The 18,694-nt window shown below is 46.9% G+C and overlaps 1 protein-coding gene across 1 annotated transcript in view; it reads right to left on the reverse strand.

Annotated features, from left to right (window-relative positions):
- LOC119437423 (pituitary homeobox 3-like) overlaps positions 1-18,019 on the reverse strand; it is a 111,613-nt gene extending 93,594 nt beyond the window's left edge. Inside the window, exon 1 of the mRNA XM_037704452.2 lies at positions 17,756-18,019. Within this exon, the coding sequence (XP_037560380.1) occupies positions 17,756-17,984 (229 nt within the window). The 5' untranslated portion in view covers positions 17,985-18,019. The remainder of the gene's footprint in view (positions 1-17,755) is intronic.
- Between the last annotated feature and the right edge of the window lie 675 nt (positions 18,020-18,694).

The raw sequence follows: 18,694 nt of genomic DNA on the forward strand, positions 1-18,694 counted from the left end.
ATGCGTGGATCTAATCGGAGATAAAAGCATTCACTCGTCCGCCAGCGTTGTATCGCTAAGCTCTAAACAAAGGACTTCTACCGCGGAACGCCGGCAAGACTGAATATACCGCTGGTTACGCATCGACAAAGGAAGTAGCAGCGCTTCCTGGCATAGCAAATTTCTCGCACGTCATCTGCCTACATCCACCCCAACTCGCACTCAAACATACACACACTGTATCGCCCACGCATTAAGTATAAGTGATTGGGTGAACTCTACAATCAATCCGCCGAAACGTGGTTGACGGACTATCGACAGACAGCACACGAATATACGAAGCTCAGTGATTCGTGTTGGTCCACGGAGTAAGAGAGTGACTAGCGATGATACGTCTTCACTACAAGCTGGTAAAAACTAGACTAGAGAACATCTGCGTTCCAAGACTTGTGCGCGGCAAGAATAAATCTACCGCAACTATATAAGCACACCCGCGAGCGATTAGGCAGAAAATAAACAATCGGATACAGTGACCGCAGCGGGGAGCGCTGCTGAGTCAGAAACATGACAAGCCACTCCTTCAAAGGGATTGGCAAATGAAGAACGAGGAGCGAAAACCCTGATCCTGATTTAATTCGGAAGCGAGAAGTTTGGACAGCTTGGAACACAATTCTAGCCCCGCGTTTAGTTCAAGCACTGTATACGCAGCTCGGACCATTTGGACAAGGCGTAATGAGTTTTGAAAGTGCTTGCGTGTCCTCTGAAGCTGTTGCCAAAGCTTTGTGTCGTCCAACCAGTTGCCGTCTACGATATCCACCGAAACAAAGGTTTGCTGAGCCGCACTGGCGTCATGCAGAAGCATTGTAAACACGGAGGCAACGGAGGTAGCCGAGGCAATTCATGGACGCGTCAACATGTGATCAAACATGGTGGCGCCCACAGGATCGCCGTGAAAATGGTCTGTAACTTCTATTGCGATAAAACGAATCTCGCTCCCAAACAGGCAGACAGACGTGTTGCTGACGCAACCTTGACATGGGGTTCGCTTTTATTACATTTAAGATATTATAGGAACTGAAATGAATCAGCTGCGTTGCGCCAAAAACTAGTGATTGTACATATATTAATGCACAAAGTGGAAAATGCAACGATGCAGCTGCAGGCGCTTGTTGTTTGCTTATGTGCCAAACTTGTTTCTTTTCTCTTTTACCTCGAACCAATTTTTTTTTTTTTTTGCCATAATTCTGTTGAGATAGGGTAATGCCGCCTCTGCGGGTGGATTATTAGAATAACTGGGCGTCACTTGCACGGCAAATCGAAACATTCTCTTAGCTAATCAGATTAACACGGTGCCAAAGCGCCAGCAATCAAGTTTTTAACCCAGTAGGGCGCATGTTGCTATTTCACAACTCAGTGTGGCACAGGAGTTTTGCTTCATTCAACAGAAATTCCGATGCTAGCACCAGTTCGCAGTATCCACCCCCAAAATCTGCTGCTAAGTACAATGGCGTCCCTGCTAGAGTGTCCTCAAATGCGCGAAGGTAACATTGGCGATACTGTTAACTGCAACGCAATTATATTCCGCATGACTTTCAGGTGAAAGACACTCAAAAGTTTCCGGACTGCTACTAAATGGGCAATACTTCGTTAGGCGTTGTAATGCTGATCGAATTCCGCAAATGCAACACGCAACCTATAATGCATAAATAAAATTTACCATGTAAACATTTGTTAATTCGCTCACTTCAATAAAACTGTTATTATTCACGGCCCACGTCCAATAAACCTCTTTTCAGTGGGAGTATCTGCTCTGGGCTGAAATGGCTTTCTCATGGTCCGCAAGTGATGTCAAGAGTCCATTGACAGCTGCGATGCCATGACGTGTGCAAGCGCGAAAATACGCGGGGCCTTCTTACGTCACGCAGTGCGTGCAGATTGGTTCTTAGTAGAGAGTTAAACTTCGTGCTAGCTGCCCCCGCCATTCTACGACGTCTTAAGTTAATCCATCCAACCGAAGAGGGAGAATCATGGTGTCTGCCGTAATGGTGTAAAACCAGAATATTTTCGAATGAAAAAGCAAATACAGAACTGACTCTAATTATGTCAAGCATCGTTTTTCAGACGACTTCCAGCCGTCGTCTAGCAGAATGTTTTCTTTTTTTATCTGTCTGCAACTAGATGAAATGTATTGAAGAGATCACATTCGCTTTAATGAAGCATTTCAACATTTTCTGCAGCCCCTTCCCTACTTTTTTCGGGGTGAGTTTATACTTGATCGCACATTTCCGCGTCTTCGTTTCTGCGACTTCAGTTTCTTTGCAACCACAAGAACTGAACCTACTGCATTCTCACCGATGTATAGCTCATATCTATTCTGATGACGTGGTGAAACCACCTTATTCTTTAATCTACTCTCTTAAATCCCGGCTCAGGGCGGGTGATACTTGAAATGCTTTTCGGGTGAAGTTCCGAGCCCAGCTTTCCGAAGAACTGCGCGCGCCCATTTCAGTGTCCTCATTTTAGCCACTTGAATCTCTTCAAATGACGGACTTTTACGTTAGCATCCTCTCGGTTCAATACCAAAGTGTAACCGACTCAACCAGTAAGAGTAGCATTAGACCTCTTCTAACCGCATAACTTGTAAAGGTAGGCTAATCATGGTCGCGAAACCTTGTGCCATTTAAAAGATTAGCTGTTGTAAAAAAAAAAAAATCTCAAGAAAATACAGTTTTAAACGCAGAAGGTTCGGTGAGAATATCTGAACAATGTCCTTTTTTTAGTTTATGCTTAACATTATTGATTTTTATCAGTCTTATTTTCAATTGACGCCAATAAAATAAGTTCCAAGCACAAATTTATCGAGTGTCTTTTGTCCGCTTTTTTGCTCATGCTCTTAAATTTCTAGACAGCTAGAAGAACATCGCAGTAAGTGAATACGCGTTTTACAAAGCAGATGTAATCTTCACCCGAGGAGGTAAAGAAGTGGATCGAACTATTCCGTATTCGCAGATCATTATGCACATGGACGCAAACGCAAACACAGGCGCACGCATACACCCAAGCAACGACCTACTTGGCAGGCAAGAGTAAAATTAAGCGTTCATGCGAAATTGGACCCGACAAAATTCAGAAGTATGTGGTGTATACAAAAGCGTAATACGGAGGACGCACCGCGTGTAACTGAGATTGCGAGATTAAATGCATGAACGAACGTGTTCGCATGAAAGCGCACTGCACACAATTAATCTGAACACATCTCAGAGCAACCGACCAGTTTTTATTATTCAAAGAGCGCAGATGCCGCAATGTCAAAATAGCCCCATACTTATACATAAACGACTCCGTAGTGGGAATACAACGCTTGTAAAACGACTATGCACTGCTGTCAACGACACTGCCTGTTGAACTACGAGTTTAACGCAACTCTGTATAAGCTGAAGTATAACTCTGTATAAGCATGTTGTATGCGCAACTTTGTATAAGCATGCTGTATGCGCAACTCTGTATAAGCATGCGCAACTCTGTATAAGCATGCTGGCTTCCACTTCTGTCTTAAGCGCCTCGTGCTGCATATTTTCGCGTCGCACATTTGTCGAACACTTCGCCTCGTCTGAATTTTGTCACCATTGTCTTCGGCAGGGACACTGCCAACACCACCTAGATAGCACAGGCCTACACACTCCGATCTATGACGTCATGCTACCTGACTCGAAATTTCCATTGCCAAGGCTGGCGTGCCGAAAGCAGTGACGACAAAGTCCCTGTTGCTTACGCGGGAGCATCCCCATTAGATTCTATGGCAGTCGGGCCAGGTAGCATCACGTCAGGGATCGGAATGTGTAGGCCTTGTGCTATCTAGGTGGTGTTGACACTGCGCAATTCCCTAATGCATTAACCACTGCCTCTATGTTCCACGTTTCCGGCCACTCTCAATTCGACGTCGGAATATACTATATATGGCTCCGTTAGCAACTACGAGTCAATAAAACGTGCTATTACAAAGGTGACTTAGGCTTTTTTTCCCTTATCTTATCCTGAGCCATTTCTAGGCACTGCGATGACTGCGGCAGTCCAGTCGTTGTTAGATAGCCTGCGTGCAAAAGCTACGTGGTGTCCAAAACACACCGGACACTTAATTTGTCGGCGACCATTTCCGGCGTTTGCCGTTGTATATGGTTACCATGGGAAGTTAATAGCAACGGCTACTTAGAATTATCTCTTGACTACTCTTTCACTTTGTATATCCGCTCTGTATATCTCTCTTGACCAGCCAAGCAGCTTATGCTTTATATTAAATGTATAGTCGACAACCCTCGGCTTTTTAGTACGCGTTAGTACACATTGTACTAACCCAAACCTTGATGCAGGCGCGCGACTGTTATCGTTCAAAATGTCATGCGATTATCATGGCGTCACTGTATAACGGACGGCGTCAGCATACTTTAGTCACACACTCAAAGTGACGTAGCACTTCCTGGCCGGCGCTGGTTTCCCATAACCGCGGAGTAAGAAGACGGGCAGGTGTGCCGACACGGGCATATGGGAAGGGACGTTCTTAGGTGTCTACTAAAGACTCTAATGTCCTGCTTCGCTCTGCTTCCTTTCTCTACCCACCTATTTCGCAGCTTTGCAACCTTCGCAACTTCCCTTCCCCTCAAGCCTCTCCCAACAAATGAAAAGTCAGTGGAGAGAAAGAGATGAAGAAAGCAAGAAGATGAAATGCAGAGACCTCAGCCAGACGCGCGTCCGGAGTGCTACCGGACGCGCGTCTACCTACACTGAAGCTAGGGTAAAAGGTGGAAGATGAAGACCGGGAGCACTGCGGTCACGCGGGAGGATGCACAGCAGAGCTATAAGAAGTCACCGAGGCCTGTGTTCTTCAAAAACTGCTGTAGCGCACTAATAACTTTCTGCACCATCGACGGATGTGGCCAGGGGCCAAGAATTTTGGTTTAGAAAGTCTTTAGAGAGTCCAGTCGGCTCAGTGGCGGCCTACAATGAGATGCACTAGTGGAAGTCGTATCGACGGCAAGTGTGCAACAGACGTTCGATGGTTTCTTCAGACCCATAAGTGTCGCATGTTGGCGTATCGGCCATTTCAAGATGGTAAGAATAGGTGTTCGTAAATCCCAGCCACAGGCGCTACAGCAATGTTGCAGGAGAGGCGGTTCGCACTTAATTGTATCCGCAACAAAAACGCCCAGGATGCGTAGGCGGCAACTAAAGGCCCTCGGAGAACTCAGAAAGCTTGTGTTGTACAGCGAGCAAACAAATCAAGTTCCCATACATAGCAGTGTCCGTCCTCACCAGTGGAATGGAAATAATCTGGATGCCTTCGTGGGCATACTACGTAGCCTCATCGGCGAGGCCGTTACCGATTATAACCAGAAGCCACTGAAAGATGACATTGTGCCCTTTTTACAGAGCATGATGGTTAATTGTCTTATTTCAGATATCATCTATTCGTGCATGTCTTGGGGCGTAAATACAATTGATGCTCTGAAGAGGTGCTATTGATTGAGTCATAAAACAAGACCGATTCTCAGCTGCTTGGTAGGTGACATAGTTTATAGCGGAACGGAGAGCTTCAGATTTTGTTTTACACCACAATTTTTATACGCCGTGGCTTCTCCATAAACACGGCGATAATTTTGTTGATGCTGGCTGGCACCCGGTTAATGGGTTAATGGACGTGATAGCCAACCGATTATAAGCCGGTCTTCATCTGTCATGTCCGGCGACTAAGGTTTACCCCTTCAGTGTCGACCGTTGTCAATAATTTGAGCACTGCGTGAACTTTCGGGAGTAAGTCTCTGTCACATTCAGCTATATATAAGCGTCCAGCCCCCGTCGCATAGCGTGGCATGCCCCCACCACCCTCTTTGCATACGGGCCTGCTGCCCCATACAAAAGCTGCAAATTTTATTGCCGTTATCCTTCTATCACCTTTTATTCCCTTTAGCCCTTTCCCCCGCACAAGGTAGCCGCCGGCACTTCGCACTCGGTAGATCGCACACCGTACTGGGTTTCTTTCGCCAGAGTTGTTGTATTAGCCTTCACTAGGCTACCAGTGCCGGGACACCACTTTGCCAATAGGACAATGACTATACGATCAAGGCGATGACAGAAAGCTTGTTCCGTAGGCGTCGAAAATTGTTGGCTTATCTCTAACTTGAACGCGAGCAAGAGCAGGTATACGTGTGCCTAGTGAACAACGCTGTCTGAGCCAGGCGTCTCCGAGTAATATATACATAGATAACCAGAGCGGTTCACAACAACGTACGGGCACGGTGCAAATAGCAGTTTGTTCAACCCTTTTGTCTCTTACCACTCGGGAGCCTTTCTTCTTTAGTCTCGTTGATTCCGCCTCTTGGCCTCCCGCGTCTCCGTCCCTGCCCTCTGTTTCTTTGTTCATCCCTTCTAGCTATGCGGAAGTAAGCCACTTGAGCCGCGCCGGCACTCGAGCTGCCCCTTTGATAACGAGGTACGGAGATAACGCGGGCGAACGCGTATGCATGCATAAACTGAAAGCGTGCTTAGAGCAAACGCACACTCGCGTCCTACAGTATACACAGGCAGCGCCACAGCACCTCCCGAACGGCATGCCAATATGCATCCGCGTTTTCACTGCTTTGTCGCGGCGATCACGCGACCACAGGGGCCGTATACTGGGCTAGTAACTTTCAGGGGTAATCAGACTTGTGCGTGTCGAGGCGTACATCGTGACGTTAAACTGATGTGGTGCGCAGGGATTAAAGTTATCGGGTGAGGGCGGGCGGTTGCCCCCACGAATATGTACGGGGTCTCTTCATGTATTTGCCTATATATAAACGCCGGAGGAGGCAATGCGGAGTAGCTAATCGTGATTATGGTATATGCTTATATATTAAACGTTAAGACAACCGTATTTGAAGAGAACTCCACCGTTTTTTATTCTCCTGGGACGCTTCTGTTCCGAGATATTAATCACCAAATTTCGCACTCATTCAGTTAATTTCCCAGAGACGTGCATCTCGACGCAACGTTAAGCCGTTGAAGGAACGTCACCGTGAGTGAACGGAACAAAAATTCACCGACGATTACGATACGATACGATTCACCGATATGATTCGATAAAAAAATATACGATAAAAAATTTCACCGTCGATTACGATACGGTACGGTTCATACGATACGATTGACCGACGATCACGACCAAATTTGATCGCAGCTCTACACGCTTTCATTTCGCGATATATATTAGCTGGGACGACAATCTGTCTCGTGCCGCACGTTGCAAACGGAGCGACGCGTGGCGCGACTGCCTCGCTAGTCGGGAGATGGCGAGAGGCAGCGCGGGGGTGACGCGTGGGCGCGATTTACAGCAGCCACCGCAGACAGACCTCCGCTCATGCAGCACTTTGTTTCCATACAGACGACGCGCGCTCCTTTAGCGCCATCTCGTAACCATCGTCGCCGCAAACGACGTGTTGCGCGGCACTACGCTCTTCTTCTCACGCTTTCGCCATACCCTCCTCCTCCGCTTTCCTCCAGGCACTCTCTTTGCTATCCCCATCTTTCTTCTCCCGGCTGTGCTCCGCGGTCGCTTCTATCTTTCGCTGTGCTCGTTCGCTCGGTTACGACGGACAACGCCGACGCTACCCGCAGGAACGGGCGCCTAAGAGCTGCACTCTAAGAAGTCATTCGTTGCTTGTATTCGGTAGCCAAGAGCAAGAGCGCCGCTGTTATCAGCTTCGCTCAGCTTGCAAACAATGCATCACACGCAGCAAGCTACGTCACATTGGTGGATTGACGTTTTGTCGTCATCCAAGCCCCTGAATGCAAGATTACCTGACTGAATGTCGAATTTGATCCTGAATATCACGAAAGCGAAGCGCTGCAGGAGAATCAAAGAAAATGAAGCTGTCTTCAAATACCATTGCCTTAAGGTTTCATATATAAACGCATTCCACAATCGGGATAGCAGAAAAGTTAATTAAGAAGATTTTTTTGTTAATTATGCGTTTGGGGGACTCTAACTTGTCGCGAAAATTGTGTCCGCCAAAGTGCAGAAACCATCCGGGCAAGCAGATTTTGCGTAGCTTTCATAGCGTTTTTATTAAGATAACCGTTAGTTTAACATTGGAGACCATGCACACCGAGCTAAATGACAGCGAATACACGAACGAAGGCCAAAACAGCGTGCAGGGTGAGAACGAAACGCTTTCTGAATCCAGCGGACGTATTCTCGATCGATAATTTTCGGGGACATCGTTTTCTGTGAGAATTCACACGATAAGTCAGACGGCAGGATGACCGTCACTCCAGTGAAGCATCGCGTTGCACGTTAAGATACGCAAAAGTGAAAGTATCCCCCGAAGTGATCGACCGTGAGTACCACCTCAGTATCAGTTGGCGGCTGGTGCAGTTGTTGGTGTGTTCGTGTCGAACGCTGTCATCGTTGGTTGTTTTATTTAAATTTACACATTAGCGGATTAGTTCGAAATGATTGTTAAAGAAGGCCGGCCAAAAGAGGAAAAAAATGTGTCGATTGCTTATTCAGATATTCTGTAAAAGATCATCATCATCATCATCATCATCAGGCTATGTTTATGTCCGCTGTAGGACGAAGGCCTCTCCCAGCTATCTCCAATTAACCCTGTCTTGAGCTAGCTGATTCCAACTTGCGTCTGCGAAATGCCTAATTTCATCACCCCATCTAATTTACTGCCGTCCTCGACAGCGCTTCCCTTCTCTTCGTATCCATTCTGTAACTCTAATGGTCCACCGGTTATCCATTTTACGCATTAAATGGCCTGTCCAACTACATTTTCTTGCTGTTAATGTCAACTAGAATATCAGCTATCCCAATTTGCTCTCTGATCCACACCGCCCTTTACCCGTCTCTTAACGTTACGCCTAACAATTCTCGTTCCATTGCTGTTTGCGGGGTCCTCGTATTCATGAGCTTCTTTGTTAACCTCCAAGTTTCTGTCCCATATGTTAGCACCGGTAGAATGCAATGATTGTACACTTTTCAACGACAGTGGTAAGTTCCCAGTGAGTATTTGGTAATGCCTGCCGTATGCACTCCAACCCATTTTTATTCTTCTGTAAATTTCCTTCTCATGGTCAGGGTCCCCTGTGAGTAATTCATCGAGATAAACATACTCCTGTACAGACTCTAGGGGCTGACTGGCGATGCAGCATTCTTGTTCCCTTTCCAGGCTATTGAACATTATCTTTGTCTTCTGCATATTGATCTTCAACCCCACTCTTACACTTTCTCGGTTAAGGTCCTCAATTAGGTGTTGCAATTCGTCCCTAGTGTTGCTGAACAGGACAATGTCATTTGCAAACCGAAGGTTGCTGAGATATTCGCCGTTGATCCTCACTCCTAAGCCTTCCCAGTCCAAGACCTTGAATACTTCTTCTAGGCAGGCAGTAAACAGCATTGGAGAGATTTTCTCCTTGCCTGATCCCTTTCCTCATAGGTAATTGTCTGCTCTTCTTGTGGAAAACCAAGGTATAGCTGTGGAAAATGCAGATATTTCACAAGATACTCACGTATCTTCACGTATATTCATGTATATTCACGTACGTGAATATCTGTGAAAGATTTTCAGTGATAAAAAGTTCAGGAGCCCTTAATGTCATATATATATATATATATATATATATTCTATCGGTCATCATGGCAGCCTTTATACATATTAGTTTATTAAAAGCGTCCTAACCTGCATGATTGGTGCCCATGTTATGATATGCTAAAGCGATTTTAACATGCGTACCGCTGGCTGAAATTAGTGCATAAAGTCATTAAAGTGTTTTGGCTTTGCGTGTCACGGGACACGTCACAGTAATACGCTAGGTCCTCTTATGCGCCGCCTCTCTGCTTTACCACGGTAAACATGCCGAGATATCAGCGTTTCAGCATACCGTCATCATATACCATGCTGCAGAAGTAAATTAACGATGCAGTGAATAATTTGGCTTATACAGCGTCTCGCATTGCCAGTTCATCACCAATGCTAATAAACGTTGAGAACAAATATGAATTTATCCTGTAGCGCCTACGGGTGTGAAATGAGATAGTCGCAGATTAGGCAGAAGCCCCCGTGTTCATTCACGCTGGAACCAGACTGCCCTGAATAGCCTCCGCATTTAGGAACTATCCACACTGTGTGCCGGAGTGATTAGATTAGTCTATACATGCAACCAAACTGCACCGCAGCGGCGCAAGTTATAAGCGTCGCAACTGTCCTGTTACTTATTAGTTTATTTTTTCACTGCGCACTATTCTTGAGGGACTTGTCTTGGCTCAAGAGCAGGATTATGCTCTCGACTGCTAATTGTATAGCTATTCATAGGGCACCGTTTTGATTGGTACGCTTGAAAGCATGGCTGAAAATTGTCTCACCTAGAAACCAACCTACGCGCATGTTCGTAATCAGCCATGACAACCTGCAACATCCCGGGCCATCGCTCTTCCAGATAAGCCATACCCACAGCACTGTGATCCCTGTGCCCCCTTACCGTAGTACAGCGTATAGCCATCGGTGGCGCACAATGGTGAACCACCTCGTCTATCCCTTTCGTTTTACACAAAACCCCATCTATCAGTAATGGTCCACACACTATACTATAGTATACGGCAGTAAATCTTTGTCGCAATATCGACTACTTAGGTAGTAAATGCAAGCAGCAGCTGCAGTGGTAGTAATCTTTAGTAACTAAAAAATCTATAAACCGTATACCGATAGGACTCACAGAAAGGCAGTAATCTTTACTGATGCGCTCAATTACCAACTACAAAACATAGCTGTCTACAAAAACACAACTTTCTTATAATATTAACACCAATGTGGTGAGGACTACTGGGCTTGTGAGCGCTATTTCTATTGTCAGATTAGGTCGATGCCACTGCGGAGCGGCCGGCAACCCAGTGTGCATCGTCACACGATTTTGTCATCTTGTTTTGTGTGTGATAAATTATACGCCGTGATGCGCCGCGTTGTGTGCACGCAGAGCAGGCAACTTGGGAAATGTTAAAAATTTTGTTCGGTATGCATTCTGTAATTGAGCCGAGCACACGCGCGCGCACACACACAAAAGAAGAAACAGAAAGAAAGGAACAGAAAGAAAGAAACAAGCAAGCAATGCATCTATGAAAAGCGCGCCTACCTAAAACTTGTGTGATCTGGTTAAGCCATCCTCGGGAGCCACAGAAAATTGTTTTTTCCGAGCTAGCTTTCCATGGATAGTGCGGCCCCTGATGTAGGGCTTTGTGCAAGTGATGACAAATGGTTACGCCATTCGCACCGGGGTACAGAGGTGCATCTCTCATGCATGTCATTCCTTCATAGCCTCTTCACTTATAGTGCGGGCCAGGGTAACAAACAGGACTCAAGGTTAATTATTAAGGCTCTCTGGATTTCTTTGACGCGCTCTCTTCTCAGTAGGACCGTGCTGTACCACCGTCAACACAGCCTATGGCGTGAGCTGTAAACGGGATGTCGTGGAGGGCCAGATTCACCACGTCACCCCCGTCGCTCCGCTATTTGGTGGCACTGCGCGTTAGGTGACATTTGTAGTCGCGAACGACACCACTTTTTGAACGCTTGTCAGTTCTGGAGTGAAGATTGCGTACAGGTAAGGTTAGACCTGGCTGTGGGTCCTGGGCCTCACGCAGTGGGAAAACGATTACCAATTTATGCGATGTGCTCGCAAAAATCAACGCAAAACTAATTAGCCCATTGTAAACGTATTCCTTAGCATTTGGCATAGAAAATGCTTAATAATCGTCAACCTAATTAGCAAAATCGCTACGCAAGGGCTTCTGCTAGGCTGTTTAGTTACTTCATGCCGGCGTGCGTCAAATGTGCTCAAAAGTTTACCTACGATTTTCCTACCGCCATCGTCTATGGGGGGCCCACACATCAACACGTCTTCGAAATCCCTGAGTTTTCTACATTTCTCGCAGTTATTTGAGCAAAAGTAGTGCTTGGAAGGAAAAGGATAAACATAAAAGGGGCTATTCATCCATACTCAGCACACTCACGATTGAATTATACCATATGAACTGTAATAACATTATCAGCTGTAGGTGCACGAGAAAAATTATTTGCGTTGTTCGTGCACCTCCATGACGCTGCTACGTAATGAAAAATATCTTGTTCTCAGTTTTGATGACACGTTCTCGTGGATGTTGAAAATGGGAGAGATTGCTACCAAGTTGAGTGCCACTTGTGAGCGCATAAATACGTTATGACAAGCCTGTCATTATCTCGCGGGAGAGCTAGTGTACAAAAGTTACAAATGACAACAACCTGTCTTAAGGTATACGTAGCCATAAGTACTATTTAAGGTCTGCGGTTGACCTATAATTTAAACATATCGAGATATAAAAATGTAGTGATTCTTGCATCTAGCACAAGCTTCCATAACAGACATTTTTCAAATGCCTTGGACATTTATAATGTTGGTATGCTTCGAATACGTCAACAGTGTTTACCTGATATACTACGTAAAAACTACTTTCTTGGGAGATCTACAGTTTTAATAAACTCCACCCTCTTCCTTGACCTTCCTTAACCAATATTAGAACTTGCTGTACTGCGCGTTTACACAAAAAATAAATGAATGTCATGATTACTATGTGCAATGCCATTTCAATAAGATAAATCTTGACGTCTTAGGTTAATGACGGTCTAGGTTAACAGGCCGCAACATTTAATTGTTGACACAACGGCATTTTTTCATGCTCACTCTGTCTTACTCTATTTATTCTTCAGTTTCTGCTATATAGATGTCTAGTTTCCTGAATAATTTAACATTGAGTGATACGGCTACTTTGGACTGTTTTTGCGTTGGTACTGCAAGCAGTACATGAAAAGAAAACGAAAAAAAAGAAAAAAAAAAACGTCGTTTCCAAATGTTGGTGCTCGAGCTGTATCGATATTGCTTTCCTGCTTCCCCAGTTTGGAGGCCATTAATGTTGGCTAACTCCTGTACTATTGAGTTCGTGGTACTGCTATGGTGCGTGAACTGAGAGTTCATGGTAATGATCGGGTGCTTTAATACCGGCTTATATCTGTGCAACTATTCTGTTACATCCTTTCTCTCTCTCTGTGTGTGTGTGTGTGTTCATAGTGTACAGCTATGGTGAATTAATATGAATTTGTGGCACTTTTCTCGTGCATTAATCTTCGTTTACTGTAGTGCTACGCTTGTTTCTGATATGCTGCTTTTGTATATGAATCTTCATTTTTTGTATTTTTCTGGTGCATTGATGTTACTTTAATCCTGTTCTAGAGTTTAGTTTCTGGTATACTGCTGCAGGTTGCGCGTTTCTCATACTTTTCTGGCGCATAAATCTTGGTGTGCTTTAACGTAGTACGTCAGATTCTCGCAACAGGAAATATGATCGGGCTAGTTTTATGTTTCAGGGTATTTCAAACCACAGCGCCCAAAACCTTACACTGTCGAGTAAAAAAGAACGAGGGCGAGCATCTGATGAATTTCTGTATACGTACTTCATGACTGTTGGACACAATGACACAGAGGTTTGCACTGAAATTCTGGACTCTCTTTCAGGTTCTCTGCGCTTGAATTGCGAAATTCTGACCTGAACATGTCTATTTCTTGCCAAACTTAGTTTTTAATTTCGGTTATATATATATATGTATTATTCCAACCTACATATTCTCAACTAGTAGTGAATTCCTTTTGCATTTGATAGTACAGCTATTCTTTCTTATAGTATTATTCCATAATTTTGGGCTGCCCGATTCTTGGCCAATACCCTGGCGCCAGTATACGCGCCATTGACACACGGCTGCCCATCTACACCTGCTCAGCGGACTCGTCTTCATCCCTTCTTCTCGTCTCCGAGTCCGGTGGCGCGCTGTGATTTGTAATGCCAGTTCCTCCTCGTTCGGTCAAGCGCCATTAATGTGCGTTTCTGGTGCTGCTCTGCGCATTAATGTTTGTTGAGTGCAACGATATACTTCAATTTCTGTTGCTGCTCTTGAGCATGAGTGTGCATTTTCGCATGATACTTACTGTGGTGCATTCATATTCGTTTGCTTCTACGCAGCCCTTCCGTTCTTGGTTTACTCCTCTGGTGTATAAATACATGTTCGTGTACAGCAGAACACCCAGTCTAGTTTGTCTGAGAGCTCTCCTCGTTCGTACACAAAAATATGGACGCTCTATGGCTGATACAGAAGGGTAGATAACCGGCGGACCATGAGAGTTATAGAATGGCTGCCAAGGGAAGGGGAGCGAAGTCGAGGACGGCAGAAAATTAGGTGGGGTTATGAAATTAGTAAATGTGCAGGCGTAAGTTGCAATCAGCTAGCACTAGACAGGGGTAATTGTCGATCGCAGGGAGAGGCCTTCGTCCTGCAGTGGACATAAATATAGGCTGATGATGATGTCCAGAAGCAACGAAGAAAGAAATTTGCAAACCACTTTGAACAACATAAGAACAAAGCACTCTGACCAACGGCTCAGTGGTCGCCCGCAACAGTGTGCCAAGAGGCAAGCTAATTCAGGGAGCAAAATGCCATGCGCCGTACAAAGTAAATGACAGAGTAAAGGAATAAAACACTGACATGGATTCTGAATACAAACTTACCGAACGAATGCGGCTGCTGTAAAAAATAGCATATTTTCTATTCTAGACACACTGTGGATAACTTTTTTTCTCGTGAAAAAAAGTTATCCGTAGTGCCCTGAGGTATATACTTTACAACATTAAAGCCTTTGTCACACTTTACACCCGTTTTACTCGCAGCACGATTTAGAACCCCATAGCTTCTATATATTTAGTCAATGCAAATATCTGTTCTACTTCATCCCGTAAAGACAACAACGAAAACGGGTCTACAAAGGACCTTCAAAAAGCGATGCGCAAGGCCTGCAGTGTAGGACGTCCATGTAACTCAATAAGAATGATCAAAGTATGCAAGTACAACCACCGTTTCTCTGTGAAGCAGGCATGCTGTTCAGCTCACGGAGCATACAACCGAGGGATAAATTTGAAATTCGATAGCCCTCTTTCACGTGTCGTGTACGGTTCTAACCAAACAGTCAACCATTATCGGCGTTCCGGTTCTCTGATCGCTTGAGCTACCTATTTTTCTCTCTCACTCTCTTTCGAGTCTGAGTACACCCGGTTGACTGTGGCCGCTGCGCTTTAGGATGGACTAAATTATCCTCAAATATTGCACGAAAATACTTCGAAAAACAAATGCGTTCCTGAGCGGTTGTCTACATTTCGCAGCTCCTTGCTGAATAAGCTCATTTCATGCGCACCGCAGGTACGCGTACTACGCCATGTTGCGAACATCCGTCATGTTTTCACGCTCATCCACACGCATTAAGCGGAACTAGCAAAAGCAATAGGCACTCGCGACATGCTAACATCATTGTCTGGGCGATATATTATCAAGGGCCACCGGCAAGATGGAACGGTCAAGTTGTGCTTTTTAAATATTCATATACGCATATATTGCGTCGTCACACAGCCGCCAAGCTTTGCTTATTGATGGATTTTCACCGAGTTTCTTCAGCGGCCTTTAGCTCACGCACTGGCTTACGTAGTGCGTTGGTTTTCATCCAAGTGAATCCACGTGCTTCCAAGATGATTGTACAATGACTTGCTTTCCTAAAATCATCACGGTATAGCTATGAATGCACGTGAGCAGATAGGTCAAGACATTGGTACAAACTTGTCAGCAAGACAGGACACATGGTATAAGAAAGGGAACAGACGAGTGCAATTATGTCGTCTTGTCGCGAAGGTTGTACCAATGCACCCGTGCAAACTCGCCCAGCTGTCCATCTTAATAACGTCAAAAGATAGCCTAAGCATTGTCACATGACCGAGACAATTAACCGACGGCATTGAAAAGGAGCACGTGGGTGCATGGTCCGTACGCTGAGCGATTCGCTGTTGCTGAGTAAAGCGTGTTCGCACGTAATATTACAATCGACAGACAAATGATTGAAAGTGTATACCTTTCCAATCGAGGACAGACGGCACACAGAAAGAATAGGGAGCTGATACAGATTACCGCTTTCGTCCCCGCTTGCACGCATATATCTAACGATGGCGCATTGGTTTCGTTCATTTGATTAAGCCTTGATCTAGTTGGACACGTGACGGCCTAACAAGAAAACCGCATGGGCAGCAGGCAAGTATAGTCTATGGTCCGCGAGAAATTGGCGCTCGAAAGGAAAGGAACATAGAAGTCTCCTCCCATCTTCTGTCACCAACGCAAGCTATCGTATAACACAAATGTAAGCGTGTATTGAGTTAGACTCTGTTGAAAAAGCGTTGCCCATTCTCGAAGGCAGAAAAAAAAAAGTAAGCATGTACGTGCGCCACCATGTGCGATTACGTTATTTATAGAAGAGGGCGTCAAATTTTTTTATGTACTCCGAGACGTATACAGACTGGTCTAACTGATAATTATATGCTTCACCAACTAGCCCAACAAGAAATACTCCTCCTATAATCACATCATTATCCGGCACGACGTTTAAGTGCCTTCTACAAAGCGCAAAGCCGATATGTACGTTATGGGCGCTCCTCACATATCGCATCAAGGTAATGCTATCACGCAGCATCCAGGGATAATGTATTTCTGTGAGCAAGCTAATCGGCTAAAGCAACAGCCGAACAAATGATGCATTAAAAAACGCTACAGGCTGTACGCATGCGCAATATGGACTTTGGTGAAGCACTCGCGGCTCTTCACTTCCACCGCTATATACCAGAGCAGAGCTTCATCACGTCGAGTATTCCATGGAACTGCCACGTGATTACTCTGCAAGAGATATACAGCTAACGTGGAAGGAAGGGCAACTGAATTATATGCGGTGCCACTTTTAGACCAATAGACAACCACTTATTGACTTTCAGGTGGCAACAGCTGGTCACCACGTGCACGTGATGTTTGGAAGCTCTAATGAGCACGAACAAGGCTAATGGGGATTGGCGGCAAGTGAGGAGGGATAATGAACACATACATTGTTGTTATGAGACCGGCGATTTCTGTTTGCTACGGCATAACTCAGAAAGTGGTGCACTGCAATTGGTTACAAAGCGTTACAACTCTATCGCTGTCGTATATGTAATTTATTCGGGAAAGGCGCCTCTCCAGGTAAAATAACTGTATAGCAGCGAGCAGCCCGAAAGTCGAGGAAGCTGTAGAAAGCAACGCGGTCTTTAGGGAGATTGCGCCACTCACACGTGCTTGCGCTTCGAAACGGTGACTGCCCGATAATAGACAGGCTTGGACTCAAGCCGCCGATGGCCCTCATGATGTTCGTAAGAATGTGGACCATCAGAAAAGGCGCTTTGGAACTTCCGATAACGGCCCGATGACATTATGACAGCTGACTGACCCACGTGCAGCTATATACTACACGCAGTGCGGTTGCACGATGAGAGATGTCTTGGTGGATTTTGGGTGGATCGCTGAGACAGCGCGTCGAGAAGGTGACAGACGTGTTTTTCGGGGCTTAGGTACTCGGAGGAAACGCGCACTACGTCAGCGAGCAGCAGTTGACAAGCCACGGAGCGACCAGCGGTCGCCGGACTTAGCAACTCTCGAGTTGCAGGGTGCCCGATGACATCACACGACTCTCTGATAGCGCTGCGAGATATAGCGGTCGCCATTTCAGTGGCGAACGGTGACGAACAGTTAACAACGCAATGTAAGCGATTCGGGCACTTATCGCCGCAGCACCTTCGCGCCGCGTGTGTCACCAGCCGGCCTCTCACCTCGCTTCTTCTGCTCGGCGTCGTGGTGCTGCTGCAGTACGGCCGAGCAGGCCGTGTTGAGCGCGCCGCCCAGAGGGTGGCCCGCCATGGCGGCGGCGTGGTGGTGGTGGTGGTGATGGTGCATCGCCACCGGCGGCGCAAGGGTGGCCAGCGTCATGGACGGTGTCATCGGGTCGCCGCCGCCGGCCACCAGATCCTGCAGGCACAGCGGGTCGCTTAGGGACTCCATCGCCGCGCCGCCACACGACCCGGCTCGCGCGTCTCTCCGCGCCGGGGGGATTTACGCGAAGCCTCTCTTCCCTTCTCCCAAGGCGCGCCGCCACGCTGGACCGGCATGGCCGCCTCTTTTTTTCGCCCTCCTCCTCGAGAACGTCGCCCTTTCTCTCTCGTCCGCCACCGCCTCCCTCGCGGGCGAAAGCCGCCCGGCGTCCCAGCCGCGTCCTCCTCCCTCTTCGGACTCCGCGCCGCGGAACGCCGGGAAAAACGCGCGTCCACGCGTCACCGAGAGGCGGGGACTCTTCGACCGCTCCTCTTCTGCGCTCGGCGACTGGTCGGAGGCGGGCTCCGCCCCGAGTCCTGCGACGTGCCTCAGCCCGCCTCTGCGGAGCGCCCTCGGCCTCCGCCTCTTCCTCACACCGGATCTCAGGGAGAGTGGGCGATGCTCGCGGAGGCGCGGTGCGCGCGCCCAGCGCCGCCGCCGTCGCCGGCGCGCGAAGCCGTGGTTTCCTCGGTCTCCGGACCCCAGAGAAGCGCGCCGGCGTGCGTTGCTCTCCCGCAGCCCCTCGCACTTCGCTTCCCCGGCCCGCACGCTGGCGGCGGCGAGGGAGTCGCAGGTGCAAGCCGCCGCCGGTTTCCGTGCTCGGATGACGTGAGAAGGAGAGGCGCATCCTCCTCGGTCTCATCGCCGCCGCGCGCAGATTACAGTTATTTGGCGCGATC

The sequence above is a fragment of the Dermacentor silvarum genome, chromosome 1, assembly GCF_013339745.2.
Source record: "Dermacentor silvarum isolate Dsil-2018 chromosome 1, BIME_Dsil_1.4, whole genome shotgun sequence".
In the NCBI taxonomy this organism is placed as follows: Eukaryota; Metazoa; Arthropoda; class Arachnida; order Ixodida; family Ixodidae; genus Dermacentor; species Dermacentor silvarum.